Source organism: Lepidothrix coronata, unplaced genomic scaffold (assembly GCF_001604755.1).
Source record: "Lepidothrix coronata isolate B3197 unplaced genomic scaffold, Lepidothrix_coronata-1.0 Scaffold3, whole genome shotgun sequence".
Lineage (NCBI taxonomy): Eukaryota > Metazoa > Chordata > Aves > Passeriformes > Pipridae > Lepidothrix > Lepidothrix coronata.
The window spans coordinates 1,392,717-1,413,831 of record NW_016690183.1 but is presented as its reverse complement, the minus strand read 5'-3'; the positions used below and the strand labels follow the sequence as shown (position 1 = coordinate 1,413,831).

At 41.0% G+C, this 21,115-nt stretch overlaps 1 protein-coding gene across 3 annotated transcripts in view; it reads left to right on the top strand.

Moving 5' to 3' along the window:
- The window catches only part of PQLC1 (PQ loop repeat containing 1), an 84,255-nt gene that overhangs the window by 44,414 nt on the left and 18,726 nt on the right, over nucleotides 1–21,115 (top strand). For all 3 annotated transcript variants that reach the window (XM_017821366.1, XM_017821383.1, XM_017821375.1), the window contains one exon: nucleotides 18,746–18,962. In XM_017821366.1, coding sequence (XP_017676855.1) covers nucleotides 18,746–18,962 — 217 coding nt within the window. The remainder of the gene's footprint in view (nucleotides 1–18,745; nucleotides 18,963–21,115) is intronic.

Below are 21,115 nucleotides of genomic sequence, written 5' to 3'. Positions count from 1 at the left end.
CTTGCCCTTAAAGCCAGTCATCTCAGAAGTCAGTCAGGTTGGTCCGATGCAGTTTGCCCTTGGTAAAGCCCCACAGGCTGCCCTAGTCACCTTCTTGTGCTTCATGTGCTTTGAAATGACTTCCATGAGGACTTCTTCCATAACCGTGCCAGGGATGAGGTTATCCTGACTGGCCTGTGGTTCCTTGGATCTCCTCCTTGAAGATAGGTGTGATTTTTTTAAAAATTTTTTCCCAGTCATAGAAAAATCTCTCCCAATACCATGACCTATCAGAGACGGTAGACTAGCCTTGCAAAGACACCAGCCTGTACCCTCAACACCCTCACATGCATCCCATCTGTGTCAGATGGCTTGCATAAATTTGGGTACTCCCAAATTCCTGCTTTCCTGTTCTGTGGGTACTGCTTCACTCCCTCAGCTTTGCTGGCAGGGCTGAGGAGCTGTAGGGGGCAGACCTCCCTCACCAGTGAAAGCACATTAAAGCATTATTAATGCAAGAAGGCAAGAGGCAAGTTTAGAGCCATGGTGACAGTTAGTTATCTAGCTTTCACTGTGATAGCCTGCTTTGCTGCTTGTCTGATCTCTTCCAGTTTCTGTAAGCAAAAAAGTGAGAAGAGAAACAATGATTTTCTAGATGATTGCCAAGTTGCCAATTCAGTGCAAAAGATATAAGTAAAGAAATATTTAAAGGGTAACTCAACTTTCCACAGAGTTCAGAATAAACTTTCAAGTTGAGGGGGTTTTAGTTGTTAGTACAAATGCATAGATAGCTCACTTTTTTATTTTCCGAAGTGGTTTGTAAGTCTGTATGACGTGGTGTGTGATTAAAGAAGCACTGTTGCCCAGTGCTGGCTGCCCAGACATAATGGATTGTCTAGACAGCTTGCTAGGAAAAAAAATTCTGGTTGCAGCATGTTTTTAAGATCTTGTTATAGATTCTGGTACATCTACATTTTGTAGATTTCATGTATTTTTAAAGAACCTTATCTTTGCATTTATGTAAGCGGTATAGAATCAACAGTTCAACACATGAACTCATCATCAGAGTCAACATCTGTTAAATCAAACTTATGTCCTGTACAGGAGATGGCGGCACAGCTTGCGTTCGGTTTCTGCTGCTGACCCTCAAACATAGACTCCATATGAAAGGCAGGCATGTCACTCTGAAAAGCTGCTCAGTTGATACATGTGGCCTTGAGGGCATCATTTGCTCAGGACTTTTGCTTCTGTTTGCAGTTTGTCTTAATCTGTTGGAAATGAGCCTACTGAGATAACCATACCCACTGCAGTGTATGGAGTGGGAGGAATGGACTGTGAGGTGACCCAAAGTGCTGAGCTGGGTGGCGGCACTCACTTGGTCCCAATTAAAATGGTGCTACGAGGAGCTGGTGTGACAGTAGGATGTCTAAGCTAACATAATATGCTCCATGAACTGTATGTGGAGGTAATGCTCAAGGTGCAACCTGATTATTGTACACAGCCTGATTTATTTTTTCCCTACCTTTTATGTCTTGTGTGTTTTACTAGCTTTCTTTAATTATTTAAAGTACACTGGGAGTATGAAGTTACTAGTTTCTACTAAAAAATAGGGAATAATTTAATAAATAAATGTTTCTGCTGGATATTGAAAGGCACTTAACACTGAAACATCAGTGCCTTGCCATCTTCATTGCTGTATCAAGGGAAAACAAAATAAACCTTTTCTATTTAGACACAAATGTCATGCTTTAATCTGTAATGTAGTATACTGACCATCCTGGAACAAAAACAATTGGGAATAGCTTTGTTTTACTGAAAGATTTCCATTCCCCCCCCCCTTCCATGTTGCCACTTTGCAAGCAGTGATGCACCAAAGATTATTTATTGGAAATGGGTTTTCAAACCCTAGGAGGATATTTCAAGTGAGAAAGAAGAGAGATCTTAGTCAGTCTCCCTTGACTCTTTGCTTTTGAGAGATGACATAGGAAATTCCAGTTTGTGTCCCAACTCTGAAGCAGTAAAATTAAGCAGTGGAAACTAGGTGCTCTATATCTGTATCCCATGGGAATGCTAAGCAAGGATGAATTAAGGCAGAGGGTTTAGATGCTCCCGCTGTCCTATATGTTCTTGATCCCCTGTTACCACCATAAAAAGGATGCCTGCAATCAGCTGCGTTTAGCCCTCACCGCCCATTTAGTTTGTGTCTGCCTCTGCCCCTGAATGACTTTAGCCCTGTAAAGGCTGGAGCTGAACAGTCCAGTCATACAGGCTGTAAGCCAGTGTCATGGCACTCACCTGGGGTATGACAGACTGAAGTGGAGGCTCCTGCTTGCACAAATAACCCAGAGTGTATCAGTGTGAGCAAAGTGGCTCTGACGGTTCCCCGGTAAGCCAGGCTGCAGGCAGGAAAGAGAGCCCTCAGTGGGAACCTGAAGCCGGCATCCTGGCCCTTAGGCTGTTTAGGTACTGCTAAACAGTCCCCTGTCTTTTAATGTGTGTATCTGACAGTGTGATTTGCTCCTGACTTGGGATGGAGAAACATCTGGAATCTCAGTGTTTCCTGTAAAAGAAGGCAGCATCCTGTCTGGTATCTACCCTTGACTCCCCCAGTGGCCTGCAGAAGCTGAAGGCAAGTCAGTCTTTCTCCATGAATTGCAAAGGGCCTGAATCCCTAGCTCAGGCTGGTGGGTTGGACTCCAATATGTCAAGTCTGGTGAGATAAATACTGCGTTCTGTGGTGCTGAGATCAACACTGCGTCAGGGAAAACTGCCTGCTGCCATATTAAGTTTTTCTTATTGATTTTCTTTGGCAATAGTAAGTTCACAGTCACATTTATCGATGTTTATTTTTCTGTATCATTTTTTATGAACCTGCAGGCCCAAGGCATGCTGAAGAACAGAAACCAAAACAAACGCCCTTCTGGTATGGATACCAAGTTGTCACTTCTGATGATTGGCCAGTTAACAGGTGCCCAAAGAGGTGACTTAGAAATGCTAAAAAGAAGAAATTTGTGTATGAATTATCTGTCGGTTGTGTTCCTGTGTGTTGGGGAGATGGGCATCGCTGTGGAAAATGGCACAGACCTTGGGATTAAGTGTGAAGGCTATTTGAGGGGAATGCTGCAGTAGCGCAGACTTGGCCTACTTATAGAAGTTAATAACACCACTATTGACTCTGCTCTAGCTCATCTTCACTGAGACGTGGCAGTCAACTTTCAAAGCCAGGCAGTACATCATCTTCTCCCCTGCCCTCCCGCTTGATACTCCTTACTCTTGTGTGCACTCAGAAGGGGTTATTGTGTTAGATTTTGGGACAAATTATGTAGCCATTTACTGGTGTGAAAGCGCAGAGTGTCCATAAGCAGTGCTGGTTTACAGCTACATTCCAGATCGCAACCTGGACTGCTGGAGGGTCGTACAGGACATTGTGTCAAGGAAGAGAGAAAATTCAGGTGGAAGAATTTTTTTCTAAGTCGTATCAGTTTCTGAGTTCACTTCAGAGACTTCTCCCACAAACACTTCTTCCTGCTTTAAGGCCCAAATCCTCTCCCTTTGATTTCCACAGGCTCTAATTCATTGAAGCTGTGACGAGGAAGTCTTATATTTGGTGTTGGAGCTGTCTTTGCAAATAATGATTTAAATTACCAAGCAAGAAATATGGGAATAAAATAAATTATTTTGAGTCTTGACTAAAGAAAGCTTGGTTCATGTGGTGAATATGTATAAATGTAATACCTCTGTGTTTTAGTAATGATCCATTCAAATTACATTTTCTATCATGTTAAAAATGCATTAAGTGGTCACATATTGCATTACTTTTACTTGTAACTTATAACAAGCCATTTGGGTTGAAAATTGATTGAAAACAAATATGAAATAATTGAAATTTAAAAAATGTAAATGAACCCCAGTGTTTGTTCTGAAGGTTTATTTTGTGGAAATGCTTTAAAAAAAAACCCAAACAAATGAAATGGATATTATTTTTAAATAGGTTTTTAGTAGAATTAATTTACTCTTTTTTCCTCATCCTTTTTTTACTCTCATTTACTATTCAAAAACATGGAACAAAGCAGGTGTTATTCAGCTCCAATCAGTTTCTTGTTGTTAGAATAAATGAGATTTTTTTTAGGCTAAACTGAAAAAGTAAAAAATTGTTCTTGCAGAAGCAGACAAAGCTTACTAAGCTCTGGTTCCAGTGCACCAACCATTAATTCTTTAGATGTAGTGTTTGACTTGTTAAAACTGTGCAGTAATGAGTTAAATGATAATAATAGGTTGGCAAACATAGGCCTCATTAGAAGTGTGCATAATCACATTTCAAAAATTTATTTTGTTTTATGCTTCAGAGCAAATGTTTTTATCTTCAGAATGTTACTTTGTCTTGTAACTAAGAGCATGGTGTGCAGTCTCTGTAGGAGGAGGTAGCATAATACTGAGTGAGGCTGAGGAAGAAAGGATGTAACTTAGCTCCTCGTGAGAAGCTGCTTCCTGTATCCTCTTGAATCAACAGCAGAAAAGGTGCTATTTTTTGGTGAAATTTATGGTGAGAGTCAGAGTGTACACACTCTCCCTCCAAACACTTAGATTACTAGTAATCAGCATGTTTCCCTCCTTGTGGGGGGAACAGCTGTACCACCATTATTCCTGAAGTTATGAAGGTCTCCTTTCAGATGCATTTAATATGTGCCCTACTTTCTGTTTGCTCTGCTCCATGATCAGTATGCATTACATCTACTGCATCAGAATCCTATGTCCCCTCCCATGGGTAGGGGAAAAAAATCCAAATCCCAGAATTCCTTTCTGACAGATTTATTTTTACTTGCATTGTACGTTTAAAAAAAATGGTCTTGTTCATCATGTCCGATTCCAGCAAGACATAGAAACCAGTGAAAGGAAGACAGATCCTGAGTTTTCAGAGAAATGTTTTTTTATTTTTAATAGCTGCTTAAAGCTGTCTTTTTTACTATAACCCATTGCAACTAAAAAGTCTGAAGAGAATTTGGGAGATGCAACATTTTAAATATTCGGAACATCTCTGTTTCTTCGCTTAAGGTATACGAGTGTCAGAATTTTTTTCCCATCAAAATAAGGACCGGTGCTGCTGTTTCTAAAATACATAGACTACTTTGGTTTTACACACACTTCAGTAGCTTTTACAAGCTTGCTGCGTTTTTTGTGTGTGCCTCTGTGTGTAGTTAATCTTTAAAACTTGACATTTATATTCATGATAATAAAAATTATGCCATCCCCTCCTTACTTAAAGTGACTTTTTAGTAGGTTGCTTTTTCAATGTCACAAACTGCAGTTGTTGCTAGGTAAAAATTTTTTCACCTCTTTGTCTCCAGTTTGTATAGCCTTGGAAAAAAACAGCTGCTGGTCTTGAAATTCTCTGCTTCCCATCACCCTCATTTTTTTGGCCATGTATACAAACCACGAAAAACTTGCAATGATTCCTTGCTTATGTTGAGGTTTTCCACTGCTGCCCTTTCTTGTCTTTGCATGTGAAAATCAGGAGCAGTTATTTTAAGAAAATGTCTTTTGCCTTAGAATTTTTACTGTGTCTTCAGAGACACTCTTTACTCCCTAATGCCTTTCTTCACCCCCTGTTGAGAGTAGGTTGTAGTAGAACAAGTAACTGCACTCAGGGAATAGAGCAAACTTAATATTGAAATGGCTTAAAATAGTCTTATCCACAAGTTCTTCATTAAATTTCTGTGTACAGTAGATGTCAAAGAATCTTTGAAGAGATTCACTGTTTCTTCACAGCAGAACTCAGAAATTTAATGAGGGATTTGTGGATAGGACTGTTGTTTGACAGCTCGTTGTTTATGGTTCACTACATTGTCATCATTCTCTGCATCCCCTGCACTCCTGAGTACACAGTGCGTAAGGGACACAGCATGGAGGGCAAATCCCTGTACCACTTGGCCAGGGATAAAAGGATGATGCCCTGTGGTGGCAAAGTCATCTCACTGATCAACACTGCCAGTTCACTGTCTTCTGCCTGTTTTGGTGTGAAGATTTTTTATTGTCCTTTTTGAAAGTAAAATTATTTATAAAAGGGCATAACAGCCAAAGTCTTTTGCCTCCAGCAATGGCTGGGTGCCAGGATGCTTAGCAGCAATGCTGAAGATATTCTTGATCCTCTTTTTTCTTTTCCCCCCCCACTCATTCTTGCCCCCTCAGTTGTACTGACAGAACAGTTTGTGGAATTATGTTTTGAACTAAATAAGTGAATAGATCTGGTTAAAATACAGGCTTGTTCTTTTTTTTTTGTGTAAAATCTTAAAAGAGAAAAGCCCACTTTTTGTGGTTTCAGTGCGAAATGCTTCAAGGAGCTAAACATTTGTCCTGTTACAGCTTGAGGGGGATGAGAAGGGCTTAAAATTCTGCTGCGAAATGTGCACAATTTGTGAATGCACACCTGTGTCATCACCAAACTCTTCATGACAGAGCCGCTTACTTAAATCTGCTACCATTGCCTTTCTAATCAGATCTTGAAGATTTGTTAACTATGGAGTATTAAACCGCAGGCACAAGGTGTTCAGAAACTGTGGTATTCAGAAGTGGCATCTTGCATAACAACCACTGCTCTTGTCAAAACAGGGATTTATCTGTGGTCAGACCAAATAGCTGGGAAGTTGAAAGAAAAATTCTGTTTCAGGGTAGCTCTGTCTCAGCTCTTCCAGTTACAAGTGCTGTAATCAATAAGGCAGTTTGCAAGCACTGAAGTGAAACTCTACTGGTCTCCCTTCCTTTAAATTCTTTCTGCTAATGCAATGAAGTAATTTGGGTGGAAATTCCTACTGTTTGGGGTCAGTATACAGTAACTTAGATATGTGCAGACTTGCTGCTGTAAAATAGAGTGAGTTTTGGTTTAAAGGTCATGAGGGAAGACTGCAGGTATGCAGGTTCTGGAAAACGTGCTACAAGAAGTCCTTTTTTACTCCCCTTTCCCTAGAAAGTCACATGGAGTTCAAAATTATTGCCAGCTTTATCTACCTACATTTTTTAAAAAAACACAGTAGGTGAATTTCCATAGTCAACCTTACAAATTTCGGTGTACTTAAATTATGTTTATGGTAGCAAATGAGAAGTTATAAGTTGAGATTTTTCTGCTACTGCTGGCCTGAAATTTGTGAACTGATTTTTGGTTGTCACTGGTGAATTGTCATGTCTTCACAAACACATGCACATAAATTATTTCAATTAATTTGTTTGGTCAAAATTGGTCAGAATTTTTGCTGACAGGAGATGCTTCCAGACCTGAATGGGCATTAGGCTCATGACCAGGTGCTCCCTCAGGACATGGAAAAATCTAGGTGGAAGGTCTTTAATTCAAATCAGAGATGTTAAAAATTTTAACTTATTTCCTAAATCCCATCTTTATGTTTGCCTCTCCCTTCATCCTCCCCCAGATTTCCCAAAGTCTTTCTTTTTATTCCAGCATAAAATAAAAATCCAGAAATACAGAATTTTTTTGTGAAACAGGATTCTTTTTCACCAGCCTACGCTATTATTATCAACTACAATAGACATTTGAAAGAAAGCCCTATGAAATGGAGTAGATTGTGCTGTCTTTTTGGGATATAAGCATCTTTGTAATGCAGTTCAGGTAATTGAAGAAAACACGTCTGACATTTCTGTGTGTGTAGCAGGGACTGGGCAGAGGAGAGAGGCGAGGGAAAAAAAGAACCAAAAGCTTCCTACAATTTCCTACATGCTTGTAGTAATTTTGAAGCGTTAAACTATTGATACTAAAATGAGTTATTCTGAGGTTAACTGAGGCAGTTGCCAAGAGATGTTTAGCAGGTCACGTCACATTATTTTAGCAAAGGAGTCAGCTGCACAAGGCATTATTCCGTTTGGATGCTAAATTAGTAGGGCCAGTTTTGGGGCTAGAATTTGTCTTGGCTGGTGGTGGGTTACCTAGGAAACTAGGTTTAAACTTTCCCCCAAAAGTCCTAAATGAGGAGACGACTTTATATTTTTAGGAAGAGTGTTTAGCTTTGTGTTGTAGACATACTTACACATGGACAAAAGAGTGCCCGACTTCAGTATCTGAAAAAAAAATAACATAAATATCTTCTTTTTGTGGTGTCTTTACAGTAGAGGAGATAGGGTCTCAGGCAAGTCAAGGTCAGACAAGACTGAAAAAGAGAGGGATCATTTATCTTTAGGCATGTTACTGGCTACTCGGCATTCTCCCCAGAGTTCTGCAGTTCAAAAGGTGGAGAAGTATTACCTGACAGTTACTTCCAGAGTTGCTGTGTTGTACATGCATCCTGGCATTGTAATCCCTGGCATGGTGGTATCTGAGGCAACCTACATCTGGCCTCATGCACAGCTTGGCTTTGTAATTCTTAAATCTCTCTAAATACTCATCTCTTTAATTACGGTCTTTGAATGAGAGGGGGTATGATAAATGCACATTGTTTCTAATATTATAGTAGTCTTGATATTTTCTGAGACTTAAACTGTGGGCTCAGTTCAGCGCACACTGGGTCTCACCTAAAAAATCCACTGCACAGGCTCGAAGGGTTAATGACCTTTCCCAAATCTTCGCTCGCGAAGACTGGCCATTATTATTATTAAACTGCAAAAAATCAGTTTCAGTACTATTCAAATGAATTAAACTGTTTTCATAGAGGGTTTATAACTCCCAACTACTAGAATTTTAGAGCAAAGGCTGCCTGCTCCATTTTAGTCTTTTTTAGAGACCTTTGTGTACTGCCTGGTAGCGCTGTGGGTGATAGCTGAGATAAACCATGCTGAGGATAGTGTAAAATATTGTTAAAATTACTGTAAAAATAGTAACCTGGTACTACACGTTCTTCTTGCTCTGATGTTCTCATTATCCCTGCTTATCTTGCTGTCAGAAGTCTCTTTCTATAGTTAGCATAGGAAGGCGTATCTGACCAAAAGAAGAGTGAGCTTAGCTCTTATCTGCCGCCTCCACCATCAGCACAGCGTGGAGCAAAGGCCTTACTTCACAGCTGTACTTGCAGATGAAGGGTTAGGGGACTTACTGCTTTAATTTTATCTGGCAGTGGGATTTTTGATGCTCTTGGTATAGGAGGTGAGCAGAATCAGGAGCGTTGAAAACATTTGCTGCCCAGAATCATCAAAACTGTGCTTCCCATTTTGTGGCTTCCCATTTCACTGCCATGCTGCACCTTTAGAGGAGGATTTCCTCCTGAACTTCATCATCTCTCTGAGTCGCATGGTTTCTGAAGCTGTTTTTGCTGCTTTCACTCCACCTTTCAAGTACCTGGCTTATTTTCCATAGCACTAATTCCTTTGGGCCACAGTTATCTCAGGCCGGTGGCTTTCCAAGCCCCATGATCTGCCTAGTTATTAGGCTGCTTTCCTTTGTCAGTCAGCTTGTACGTCAGCTAATTGCTGCTTTTGCCAGCTGTTGAGACAATGTCCTGGACACAGTGACTAAGAACGTCAATACGTTAGAATAGAAAGAGGAGAGAGTTCTGTACTGAACAGGCAAAAGTAGCAATAACACAGTAGGTAATTTCCGTAGTGATGCTGCTGGGGAAGCCAGTCTCCACAGAGGAAATACAGTCCTATAACTACCTTGATTTAGATATATCTAGGCTTAAGTGCCTTGCCCTAGTAGCAATATTGGCATGTATGTATCTGTGGTGGTGGTTCTCTGTAATTTTTCTTCTCCTAATCTTACTAATTAAGCGTGGTCTACTAATACTCCAAGAGTACAGACCTGGTGTTTTCTCTCTCTGAACTTGGGAATCAGACAGAGTTTGGTTAGCATATGTTGCACGAGGTGGATTGGTACGGGGTTGCAAGTGTACCTGCTGCAAGATTGCCTCGAAAGGATCTTCCATCTGGAGAACTCCAAGAAATGTCCTTGCTTTGGAAGAGACTAGACCAGTACTTTTCTGCAGGCTTTTTGTTGGAGGGACTGGGGTAGGAGTTTGCTTCTGGCTTCCCCAAACTTGGTTACTCACAGTGATGTGCAGAGATGGCTGTGCTGTGCTGCTCCATGTGGATTTCCCAGCTTAGCTGTCATTCACCACCAGTTTCTGAGCCCAACAGCTGCAGCCTTCTTCACAGATACCATACTTGCTAAACCTTCCTCTGTATTAGAACAAAACCTCCTTTGTTCTTCCCTGATTGCTTTTATAATTTTGCTTTATTTTCAGTGCTTATAAGATTAGCAGTTGTAATGTGAGGAAGAGGTATGTATTTGTATGCAGGCATATTTAGGTGTATATATAGACAAACAAATTAAAATTTTGACAGGGCTGATAACAGTGCAGCACAAGTGATGTAAACAATTTTGCATCCTCTTGTAAGACAGTGGAAAATCTCAAAGATGAGTTAAAGGTCAACCTAATTTTGTGGCTTTATATAACTGCATTTTTCTCTAAATTTTTGTTTTTCCTCTTCACAATGAGACTCCTATAAACTGAAGCTCTGTACAAAGTAAATTACACTGCAGATAGCACAGCAAAAGCTGCACAGGATTTGCTCAGGGTATGAATATTTTCATTTAGCTTTTAATTCTTACTTCTCCTGTGTGTTGTTAGCAGCAGGGTTAAAACTTTCAGACTAAAGTGTAACTTTTAAATTGCTGTTCTTTAAGGGTCACAAAATGGTCAATATAGGTGTCACTGCTAATTATCTCTGGTGAAGACCACTGTACTAAGTGGTATTCAGAGGCTTCCCTTAAACCAAAGGCTGTAAAATCAGGGAAGTAGCACATTAATGGGAAAAGGCAGGGTGTTATGAAATAGAATGTGGATTGTTTGACTTCTTCATATGTACCAGTGCATTAGTGTGGTATTTATAATTCCCTTTGGTGAGGAGGTAGAGTGGATCTCATAGCTTCTGAAGGGGAAAGGCGGAGCAGTTGCTAATGCTTGTAGGTATGTTGTGCTGGGAGACAGTATGAAAAATGAATGTAAAGCCCTGAATGGGGGAGACAGTGCTGAAAAAATGTCAGGCCACTTATGTGTAATTTTTTTTGAGAAGGAGGAAGAAGAGCGGGTAATAAACCTGATGGGAGGGAAAAAGCATGAACTTGATGTGACAAAACAGAGACCCAGCATAAAAGATTTTAGGAGATGATGACAACACATAAAATGAAGCAAAGAAAATCAAGTCAAGTATTTGCCTTCAGACTAGAGGAGATGACTGAGGGGAGATAGGGGTAATGTTGATATAGAGGAGGTTTCATCAGACTTGAACTTCTACTATCAGGTGTTCTGTCCTCCCATCAAGTACTGAAACCTCCAGTGAGCTTTTAAAAACAAAAGTTTTTTGTTTTTTTTTTGATCTTCAAGTTTTATGTGGGTGAGGCTTTCAGACTTTTTCTCTGCAATTAAGATGTGACATTGTCCCCCTCTCACATGAAAACCTGCTGGTTACTTTTTGTTAACTAAAGGACTTGTGTGGGGCCTTTAAGGAGAGTGAAATCCTAAGAGGACTGGCTGTAAGGAAATTGACATTAGTCTATATGTGGCCAAGGCAAGGCTCTCTAGGGGCCAAGGGATGTCAAAAATGAGTTTCACTGAATGGGAGTAATTTGTTTAGTATAGGCTGGGGTGATATTTTCAGAAAGGGTTCAAGACCCTCTGGAATATTTTACTCCCATCTTAGATGTGCTAAAAGGGAAAAAGGGGCAGTGTTTGCCTACAAGTCAGCGTGAAGGCCAGATGACAACAGCCTGTGGAAGAGAAGGTTTGAGAGATGCTGAAGTACTGTGGTGACAGGGCTGAGCAGACACTTAGAAGTACACAGAGATACTAGCTCATGGGCCTGAAGGAATGGAGATGAAGAACACTGTCTCCTGATAGAGATGATGCAAGATGGTGGATTCCTGAACTTTTTTTCAAAGGACAGTGGTTTGGATCAGAGCTAGAAGTTTTTGGTGCTAAGCTCTCACTTCTCTTTTGTACCATGAGTGAAAGATAACAAGTCCCTTTTCAGTCCCAGTGAGTGTAAAAGAAATGCTGGCTTCAGACAGCATTTGCAGGTTTCTATCACTTCTTAAAAAAGGAAGAAAGAAAATCTAAATCTATCAATTCTCGCTGTCTAATGCTGCTTCCTTCCTTCTTTCTGGAAGAAAAGAGGAAAGTGCCTAGCTGGATATGTAGATAATGAGAGAGAGAGAAGTTACGGATCACCTGGTAACAGTCCTACAGAGCCTTGCTGCTCTTGTCACCCCAGTTATTTCCTGGGTGCCCTGTCGGGTATGCAGGAATTTCAGAACAGAGGATCAGAGAAACCCACCTTCTGACTGGGAGCTGCTCAGAATGAGCAAGATGAGAAGTGCTAGCCAGTGTCCTTCTCTGTAATCCTGCTGCTGTTTTAAGATGAGACAGCTGAAATCGGGATTGCCAGACAGCTAATGCCTGAGGCAAATGTCTGAGGATTTGCCGCAGCTGGAGGACTGCAAGTGTAAAAGTCTCCTTTTCAGAATCCACTGCCTGGGCCCTACCTTCTCTGGCAGGTGCCTCCCAAGTCCTCTTCAGAGAACATGGCAATATTTATTTATTTTAAGATGCCACTGCTGAGTGCAGGAACTGTGTATAGCTTAGAGCACTCATTTGAGGTGTGAGAGGTCTGAGTTAATTTCTTTTGTCAGCCTGGGGATAGAAGTCTGCATCTTCCAACTGTCCAAAGAGTTGCCCTTGTTGCCAGGCTGGATGAGGAGTGCCATTCATATTTGCCTGCTGCTCAGAACTGAACCTCTTTTACAGCAGAGACCACAAGTTCTTGACACAAGCAAAAAAAGCAAGTGAGGAGGAGGCTCTTGCACCGTAGCCCAGTAGCTAATACCCACAGGGAGAGTGGAGAGTTACAGGTTCCAGCTCCTGCATATTTAAAGTGTGTACATTTTACAGTAAACAGACCATGAAATAATTCTCATCCATGACTGCATTTTGTAACAGTTCCAGGTTGGCTAAATTACCATTATCAGGCTCCTTCACAGCATCTAAGCCCTGAGGTTTTGGATTCTAGTGTTTTTAAGGGAGGAGCTGGACATCTGACTTCTTAGGCTAGACTCCTTTGATCATGTGATGGGAACAGACAGGTCAGGTGGGCAGGCACTGTGGTCCACAGTTAGATGATGGAAATTAGACATTCTTTGGACAGCACCATAGTCTCCCAAAACATAAGAATTATTAGCTGTATACTGGGGGGAGGAGGTAAACAGTCATCTGTTTAGAAAGGCACTCAGGGGTAGTGAGTGTCCAGTGTGCTCTTAGAATGAGTTAGTGAGCAGTGTTTTTCATACTGGAGGTCAAGAGTTTAATTATGGGAGGCAGTTTGGGTGAATGACTGAATTAATGGTATAATAAGGAGTGGGAGAAAGCAAAGTAAAACCAGTAGCCTTCATAACAAGGAAAGAGTTCATTTCCTAGGTGAAGCTATAGAAAGGGCTCAAATGCAAACTCTCCCACCTTGCAAAGACAGGCAATGTAAAATTGCGAGCTTTTCATTGACCTCAAACCCAGGAACGAACCAACCAAAAACTGAGAGCTGGGTCAAATATCTAGGGATGAGTGTAAGTGTAGCACAAGGATGTAGGTACAGAATTAGAAAGGTCAAGACACAAAATAAGATGCAACTAGGAAGAGAAATTGAGAGCTACAGTAAATAATTTTTAGGATGTCAAAGTCTTTGCTTCACTTTCCCAAAAGGAACTAGCATGGTAGCTGGCTTGGTATAAAATGTGTCTTGACTAAAAATAATGTAACTGTTTGGACCCCTGTGTCATCCTCAAGTGAAAGTTGATACTGTGAGAACTCTTCTTTGTGTTGCTTGGCATTTATCCCACACCAGAATCTTGAATTTACTACTCACATTTTGCCCCAACTAGTCCTAACCATGATTATTTACAATGCTGTCTCTGCCTGCTTTACGTTTTTCATATCTGACATGCAATGTGCCTCCCAGAGGAGGTCTTTTAATCTCATCCCTCTTCACCCTCAAGCTGTGTAGAGTTTTCTCCAGTCAGTGCACAAAGAACCTACTGAGCTGCTACTTCCCCCAGCATCAGTAGGATTTTCCAACATAAATCTCTCATCTATCAATGGATTAACATACTTAAAATGCAGCTCACTGAGTGGATTAAAGAGCTCAGGCATGGGTAATAAGATACAGTACCTTTCACAGCAGTAATGCCAATTCCGATCCATGCAGGATGGTAGTGACTGGGAGTTACTGCTTGGAGTGTTGGCTGAGTATGGTCACAAACTCACATCATGGATTTCTCTGTGGGCAGGATGGGGAGCTAGTGTATGCAGTGAGCTATGGAAGCAGCGCCTTCCTGTTTCAGGGAGTAGAAAGATGTGCATCCAGATTTAACTTGGACAGTTTTTAAGATGTTTGCTAGAAAAGAAATGTGGTACAGTGGGACTTCTTGTTTTGTCTTTTTAAAGAAAAGGGATGATGGGGGGGGCAAAAATCCCAATATCATATTTATTATTCATAATTTTCTTCATATATGAATAATGTTTGTAGTAGTATTTATAACTTCATTCAGTTCTGGAGCCCTGATTGGTGTTCTCTGATTATCTTCTTGGGACAGGACTAGTCTGCACAGACATATGGATTTTGTTCTGTTCTTAAAACTAACTCATTCTCTTTTTTTTAGCATTTAAAAGCCTTTTTTGTATGTACCTGTCACAGTACTCAGCACAACCAACATTTTTTTTCTGTGAAAGTATATCGCTCCCATTACTCCCATAATGTGTTTGGACCCCCTTGAGAAGGGAGCAACTTGGAAAAATGAGTCATAGTTTATTTTCAGACCTTGAAGTGATGGGTATGTGATTATTTTCCCTTTGAATTTTTGAAACCATTTGTCAAAGAAAATAAGTTTTAGCCTCGATTAAAAAAGAAGCAATCATGTGGCAAAACACTTTAACAGTTCAAGTAAGGGCCAGAGAAACCCATATGAAAGGTCAGTTTTTTGGGTGATGTGTAGTGTCCTAAAATAGACTTCTGCATCTGGAATATACATCTGTTAAGTAGAGCAATTAGTGATTATATATTGGGTTGTTTTTAAAATAACTCAGATGCTTTTCTGCAAGGCTGTTACCAAGGTTATTGGTTGTGATGGTTCTTACGTCTTTTTGTCTTCTCTTCTTCCCTGAAAACATAACCAAGGAAAATTTATAGCAGAAATTAGAGCTTACTCAATAAACTAGTGCAGTGCAACAAAGACTGTCTAGCATCATGACAGTTTTGAGCAAAAGAGAATCTCAGTCTCTTTCCTGTGCTAGTAATTATCTCTCCTGCTTCAGCTGAAGTCCTGTTTCACACGACAGTTTTCTCATCTGTTCAAGTGTTTGCATGGATCCATGGATTTTGTAGCTGGCCTCATGGTAGCTATGTGAATGTTGACTTTTTTTGCTTCATGAGCTTCCTAAACTTCTGCTCCCCGCATGTAGTTTTAGTTCTTTGATTTTTGTTATGAAAATGAACTTGGGGAAATAAGGATTTGGTGTCCAGGGATGGGTATTTTAAAAAGGAGCCTTGAGCATGTAGAGAATGCAGGAGGAAAACCACAGTGTATGCAGGGCAGACCTGACAGCTGGTAGGAAGGTTTAGTGAGTGAGGGACCAAGGGTCCTGCATGCCCATGGCAGCACAGCAACCAAATCCAAACTAATTCTGTTAAACCCAGGATTCAAGGTGTAGTGACTGCATAGCCATCTCGAGAGTCAACGTGGTCTCTTCTAGGGCTGGAACTGTCTGAAAGGATGTGCCCTCAGCACAGTAAGGACATTGACCTGGTGGAGCAAGTCCAGAAGAGGGCCAGCAAGATGGTTAGAGGGATGGAGCACATCCGCTATGAGGAAAGGCCGAGAGAATTGGGATTGTTCAGCCTGGAAAAGAGGAGGCTTTGGGGTGAACTAATTGTGGCCTTCCAGTACCTGAAGGGAGCCTACAGGAAATATGGAGAGGGACGTTTTACAAGGGCATGTAGTGATAGGACAGATGGGGAGTGGATTCAAATTGAAAGAGAATAGGTTTAGATTGGATATTAGGAAAAATCTTTACTGTGAGGGTGGTGAAGCACTGGAACAGGTTGCCCAGAGAAGCTGTGGATGCCCCATCCCTAGAAGTGTTGAAGGCCAGGTTGAGTGGGCCTCTGAGTAAACTGGTCTAGTGGAAGGTGTTGCTGCCCATAGCAGGGGGTTGGAACTAGAAGATCTTTAAGGACCCTTCCAACCCAAGCCATTCTGTGATTCTATGCGTTCTTGCCTATGGCTGCCACTGGTTGCTGGTTGCTGGTTTTAAGATGTTGGTCTGGGGTAGGACCTGTTGAACATTGTGTCAATGTTGAATGACTCTTGCTGGAAAGTAAAAGCAAATTTTCCACTCAGCATGTTTGACACTCAGCATGTTTGAATGCGAGAGCTCTGAAGTAAAATGAAACACGTCTTCTTGAGGATTGAAAGCCAGTGCTTTAGCTGTCTGTGAAGAAACTAAAGACTGTGTGAGCACATCTCAAAAGGTTTGAAGAAATAATCTGGTAAAAGCAGTTATGTCTTAAAAGTCATCAGTAGCTCTCCTTTTCTACACTGGGGGTTGCTTTTTTAAATGGCCTGAGACCTCCCCAACTTTTCTTTCTCTTAATCCCGTTTTCTTCTGCTGTTCACTGTTCTGGCCCCATTGTATGCCCAAAGGCCTCTGTCCCCGACAGCATCTCTTGCAAATGTAATGGTTGTATATTGTCAGATTTGTTGCATAGTGTCAGGCCGTTTGCTTTCTATTGCTGGTGAAGCCGGCAAAAGTAGTGTAAATTTACTCTGTTACACCCCTTGCTACTTTATGTTGTGCAGGTGTAGCTCAGGCACAGTGAAAGCAATGGGAGTTTTGAATGTTTCTTACTCCTTCTGCTTTGTCAGAGGTTCTCCTTGACTTTCCTTGTCTCCAGAAAGTGCAATAGAGATAAATTGAATAATGATTTTCCTGCCTTTATGGTTGTAGTTCCTTTTTCTGTTTCATTCTATTTTGTTCTTCATCTCCAAAAAGGAAAACCTTCACAAAGCTCCAGAAACGCATGATGCTCATGTGCTATGTGTCTTGCGTCCCTGAATTATTGAGGCCGAGGAGCCACTACCATAAAATACTGGAAGTCAACATTTATATTTACAGTGGGTTTGCCACAGTTTTTTTCATTCAGTCTGGGTGGTGGCTGACAATTCTACAGGTTGGGTATGGCTCCTGGCCAGTTTTGCCTTCCTCTTTGTGTGGCAAAGTAAAATGATTCAGCAGGGTGCAGTCAATAGGTGTCCTCAGGAATGAGTTTGCCAGGTATTAAAAAGAGTTAATAAGGAGTGTCTGAGGGCTAGACTGATAATGATATGAAGGTGTGAAAAGATGCAGAGAATGAAACTATTATTTGACATGTATATGTATCCTTAGGCAGCTAAGTGCCTGTATTCCCATTTGCACTGAATTTGCTGTTAGTCCATGGGGGTCAGTGTCTTCATTGCCTGAATTAGAAATAGGACTTTTTTTTGTAGCTTTCTTACTACTTCTGAGGTGGCAGCGACAAAAATCTTCTAGGGATGTGTGTTGCACATATTTGGGCTGGTTGTTATAACCCTGTTAGGACGGTGGTTCATCATCTTGGTAGTTAACAGTAGGTTGAAGTAGGTATTTTTGACTTAAAGTGCTTTTAAGAAAGGAAGACAGGAACAGCACCTACAGTTATTGTTGCATTCTTATTATTAAAAATGATGTTATTATTTTGTGATACAGTCAATGGTTATGGGGTTTTATATTTTATTAGTCATCAATAAGATAGCTGTATATCTTCCAGTGGTATGCTGTTAATGTGCCAAGCAAATGCCATGGTTGGTTCATTTTTTCTCTCCTGCTCTCAAGAGAGGAAGTCGTGTGGTGCAACATTTTGTTCTGATGAATGTAGAAATGAGTGTGCACCCTGCAGTCGTTGGTAATGGCAAAGGTGAGAGCAAAGCACATTTTGCCTTTGGAGTGGAAACTGGTGATGTCTGTGGGAGGCCTTGTTCCAGAGGGGAATCTTGCCTCAGTCTTGTACCTGTCTCAGTAAAACTGTACCAGCTGCACATGGCAGCTTGCCCTTCACCACAGGCAGCTGCATAGCTGCACAGCACCAGGGAACAGAACTGCGAACTTCTCAGGTCACTTCTAAGTGACCTTCTAAGGAACTTGGATTGAGGCAGTTTGAGGGTAGAGATAATGACCTAAGAGAGAGAACACTTACATTGCTGTGCTTGGGGCCTGTTCTAGGTATTGTGAAGTTTCTTGTGAAACATTTCTTATGCCAGAGTCCAGTATCCAGTTGTGGATGCCCGACCCCTTAATAACCAGATCTGGATCTTAGTATCCAGAGTCCTTCATGTTTTATACATGAAGGTATTTTCAAAATGCTTCCTTTTAAAAAGTTATTTTTATAAATATTTTGTTGGTTTGCAAGACTTCGTTTTATTGTTTCCTTATTGAACACTCCCCAAAAAATGTTTTTGAAATCAAAACATTGATTTTGAAATCAAAACATATTTTTCATGTTGTTTTTGTGTTTGATTTTTTTTTGGTGAGCGTGTTTGGTTGGTTGGTTGGTTTGGTTTTATTTTTTTAATTATTTCCCTCATTTTCTACCATGCTCTATGGCCAAAGACTGACTGTGGCTCCCTCATACTTCCCTGTTCTTAATTCCACCCGATTAACTTTGAGTTGGTTGAGAAAACATGTTTGATTCTTCTTCCATTCCTATTCTGTTGCAGATTTTGACTTGAACTATTTTTGGCATTGGAGCAAGTTTACAGACTATCTGCAGTGTGTCCTCACCTTCACTGGTGTGACTGGTTACATCACTTACCTCTGGCTGGACTCATCTCTCTTTGTGGAGACGCTGGGCTTCCTTGCAGTGTTCACCGAGGCCATGCTGGGTGTTCCCCAGCTCTACCGCAACTACCAGAACAGATCTACAGAAGGAATGAGGTATGGTGTTTGTCTTACATAGCAAGTAAGTGTGCGTGTGTGTGTGTGTGTGTTCGTGTAGGTTATCTGTGTAGTGTTGGAATACTTCTCCAGGAAGGCCAATGTCATGTCTCTTATTTTTACTTGAAAACATGGCAACTGTCACAGTAGGCACTCTGTCACTAGGACCTGGCGCAGCACTGCTGAAGGCAGTGGGAGCTCCCTTACAGCTCTGAGGTCTGACCCATTATCCAAGTCCAGCTGGACAGTTCCAAGGTGAAACAGGTTTTAGTGAAATAAACACGTGAAACTACCGCTGTTGCCATTAGCAACATAGTGCAGTTCAAGCCGTGCTACACTGGCAATTAGAAATGGACTAAAGAGATCATGCATATCAAAAGTAATACAGAGGATGAAAATATTTTGAGCCTGCAGCAAATAACTGTCAGTATAACTCATATATTAGCTCGTCACTTTCTGTCACATATCTACTCGTCACTTTTTCATAATCCATTATTACATTTGTAGCAAATAACATGAGTATTTATTTTTGTGTCAGAGCCTGAAACTGACATTTAAGAAAGCTCTAATAAGAAGATGTTTACAGTCATTACTAGGAAACCCTTTATAAAAAAGTGTGGGACAGAAAACTTTAATCCTGTGCCCACTCTTGGAGTGTTAGATTATCTTTTCATACTGTTTACTGGATAACTCAGTGATAACACTAAGATTTCCAAATTGCAAAGGCAACTTGTAAAGCTTTTTGAGAGAGAAAACCTTCACTTTGGTACGTACATAAGTGCACTGGTCTGTAGAAAAAGTACAACAGCAAGTTCACACCCAAACCAAAGCAATTTTGTCCTCTGTTCACATCGTTCCCTTTACTTGTTTAGCTTGAGCATGCTTATACTAGCTGTTCGAAGTTTTTTTCTAGCTTGAAATGTTGTTGAGGGAATGTTCAGAAATTTACTTTGATGCTTAAAGCATTTTCTGAGTGGGAGCCCCTTTGGTACAGAATGAATCAGGATTTACTTCCAAAATATTGGGATATATTTCATACACACACTGCCTTGGAAAATTCTGTTCCTGTGCTATCCAGAAGGCAACTTACCTACTAGACCTCCTTTATGCTCTGGTTTGACTTTTCCTTTTCTATTTTTTATCAGTGAATCATAATGCCATATTATGATAACCACTGCCAGGTAGTGTTTTGCTTTTCCTTAACTGCTTTCTGGGGACCTGAGTTTCAGTTTTCCAATTTCCTGTATATGCTACTTAGCAAAAGGAGAAAAAAAGCCCTTGTTCTTCAGAACAACAGTTTCTTTGTAAAGCATTAAGCACAGAATTGCAGAATTCTCATCTAAAACTGCTTGGCAGGAGTGCTGTGTTTAGTCAAGATAAAATGGCATAAAAGCTTATGTTCCCTTGCTGTTGAACGGAACTAGGTCAAGGATAGCCACCCTCCTTATCGGTTGTGCCCAGAGGTTTTCCAGAGTGCATTCCCCTCTCCGGTTCTATTCCTGACACAGTACTTCCTGTGGCATTGGACACCGATGAGTCTGGGGACTGAAGGGACAATACACAGGTCTATGCTGATGTACTGCAGTTGGAGTATGTTCATGCAAATGCAGATGCAAATGTTAGTGCTATTCCTTTTTTTCAGGCTAAATTGCAGTTTTATATATGTTGCAGGTACCACATACAGTTTCTAGTCCCGTGCAAATGTTAATTGACTAGATTGTCTTTAAGCATTACTGGGCTATTCCTGCTGTGAGAGTGAGTGATTTCCGCTGGTGTATTGCCTTCTGTTGAAGGAGCTGTTGGAAAAACTTCCTCTGAACTTCCCTTCCTGTGTCTGCTTCTCTGTCTAAAAGCACATCAGAGAAGACACCCCAGTCACGGAAGCACTGAGGGAGCATGTAACAGTCCAGCCAGGCAACTCTTAGGACTAAGTTTGTGAACTTGCATGGCTGTTTACCAGATGGGGACTAGCTGATGGCCACTGCTCTGTGCAGTTATTTACTGCTCAGTGCACAAATAAGATGTATGTGGATGGTTACACTGTCAGAAGCAATCACACTGGGGATCCTCTGCCCATCAGCTGGGCCAAAATGGCTGGCTGCCAGCCATGCTCTTAGCAAGCCTCAGTGGCAGCATAAAGGAGATGAGTTTCA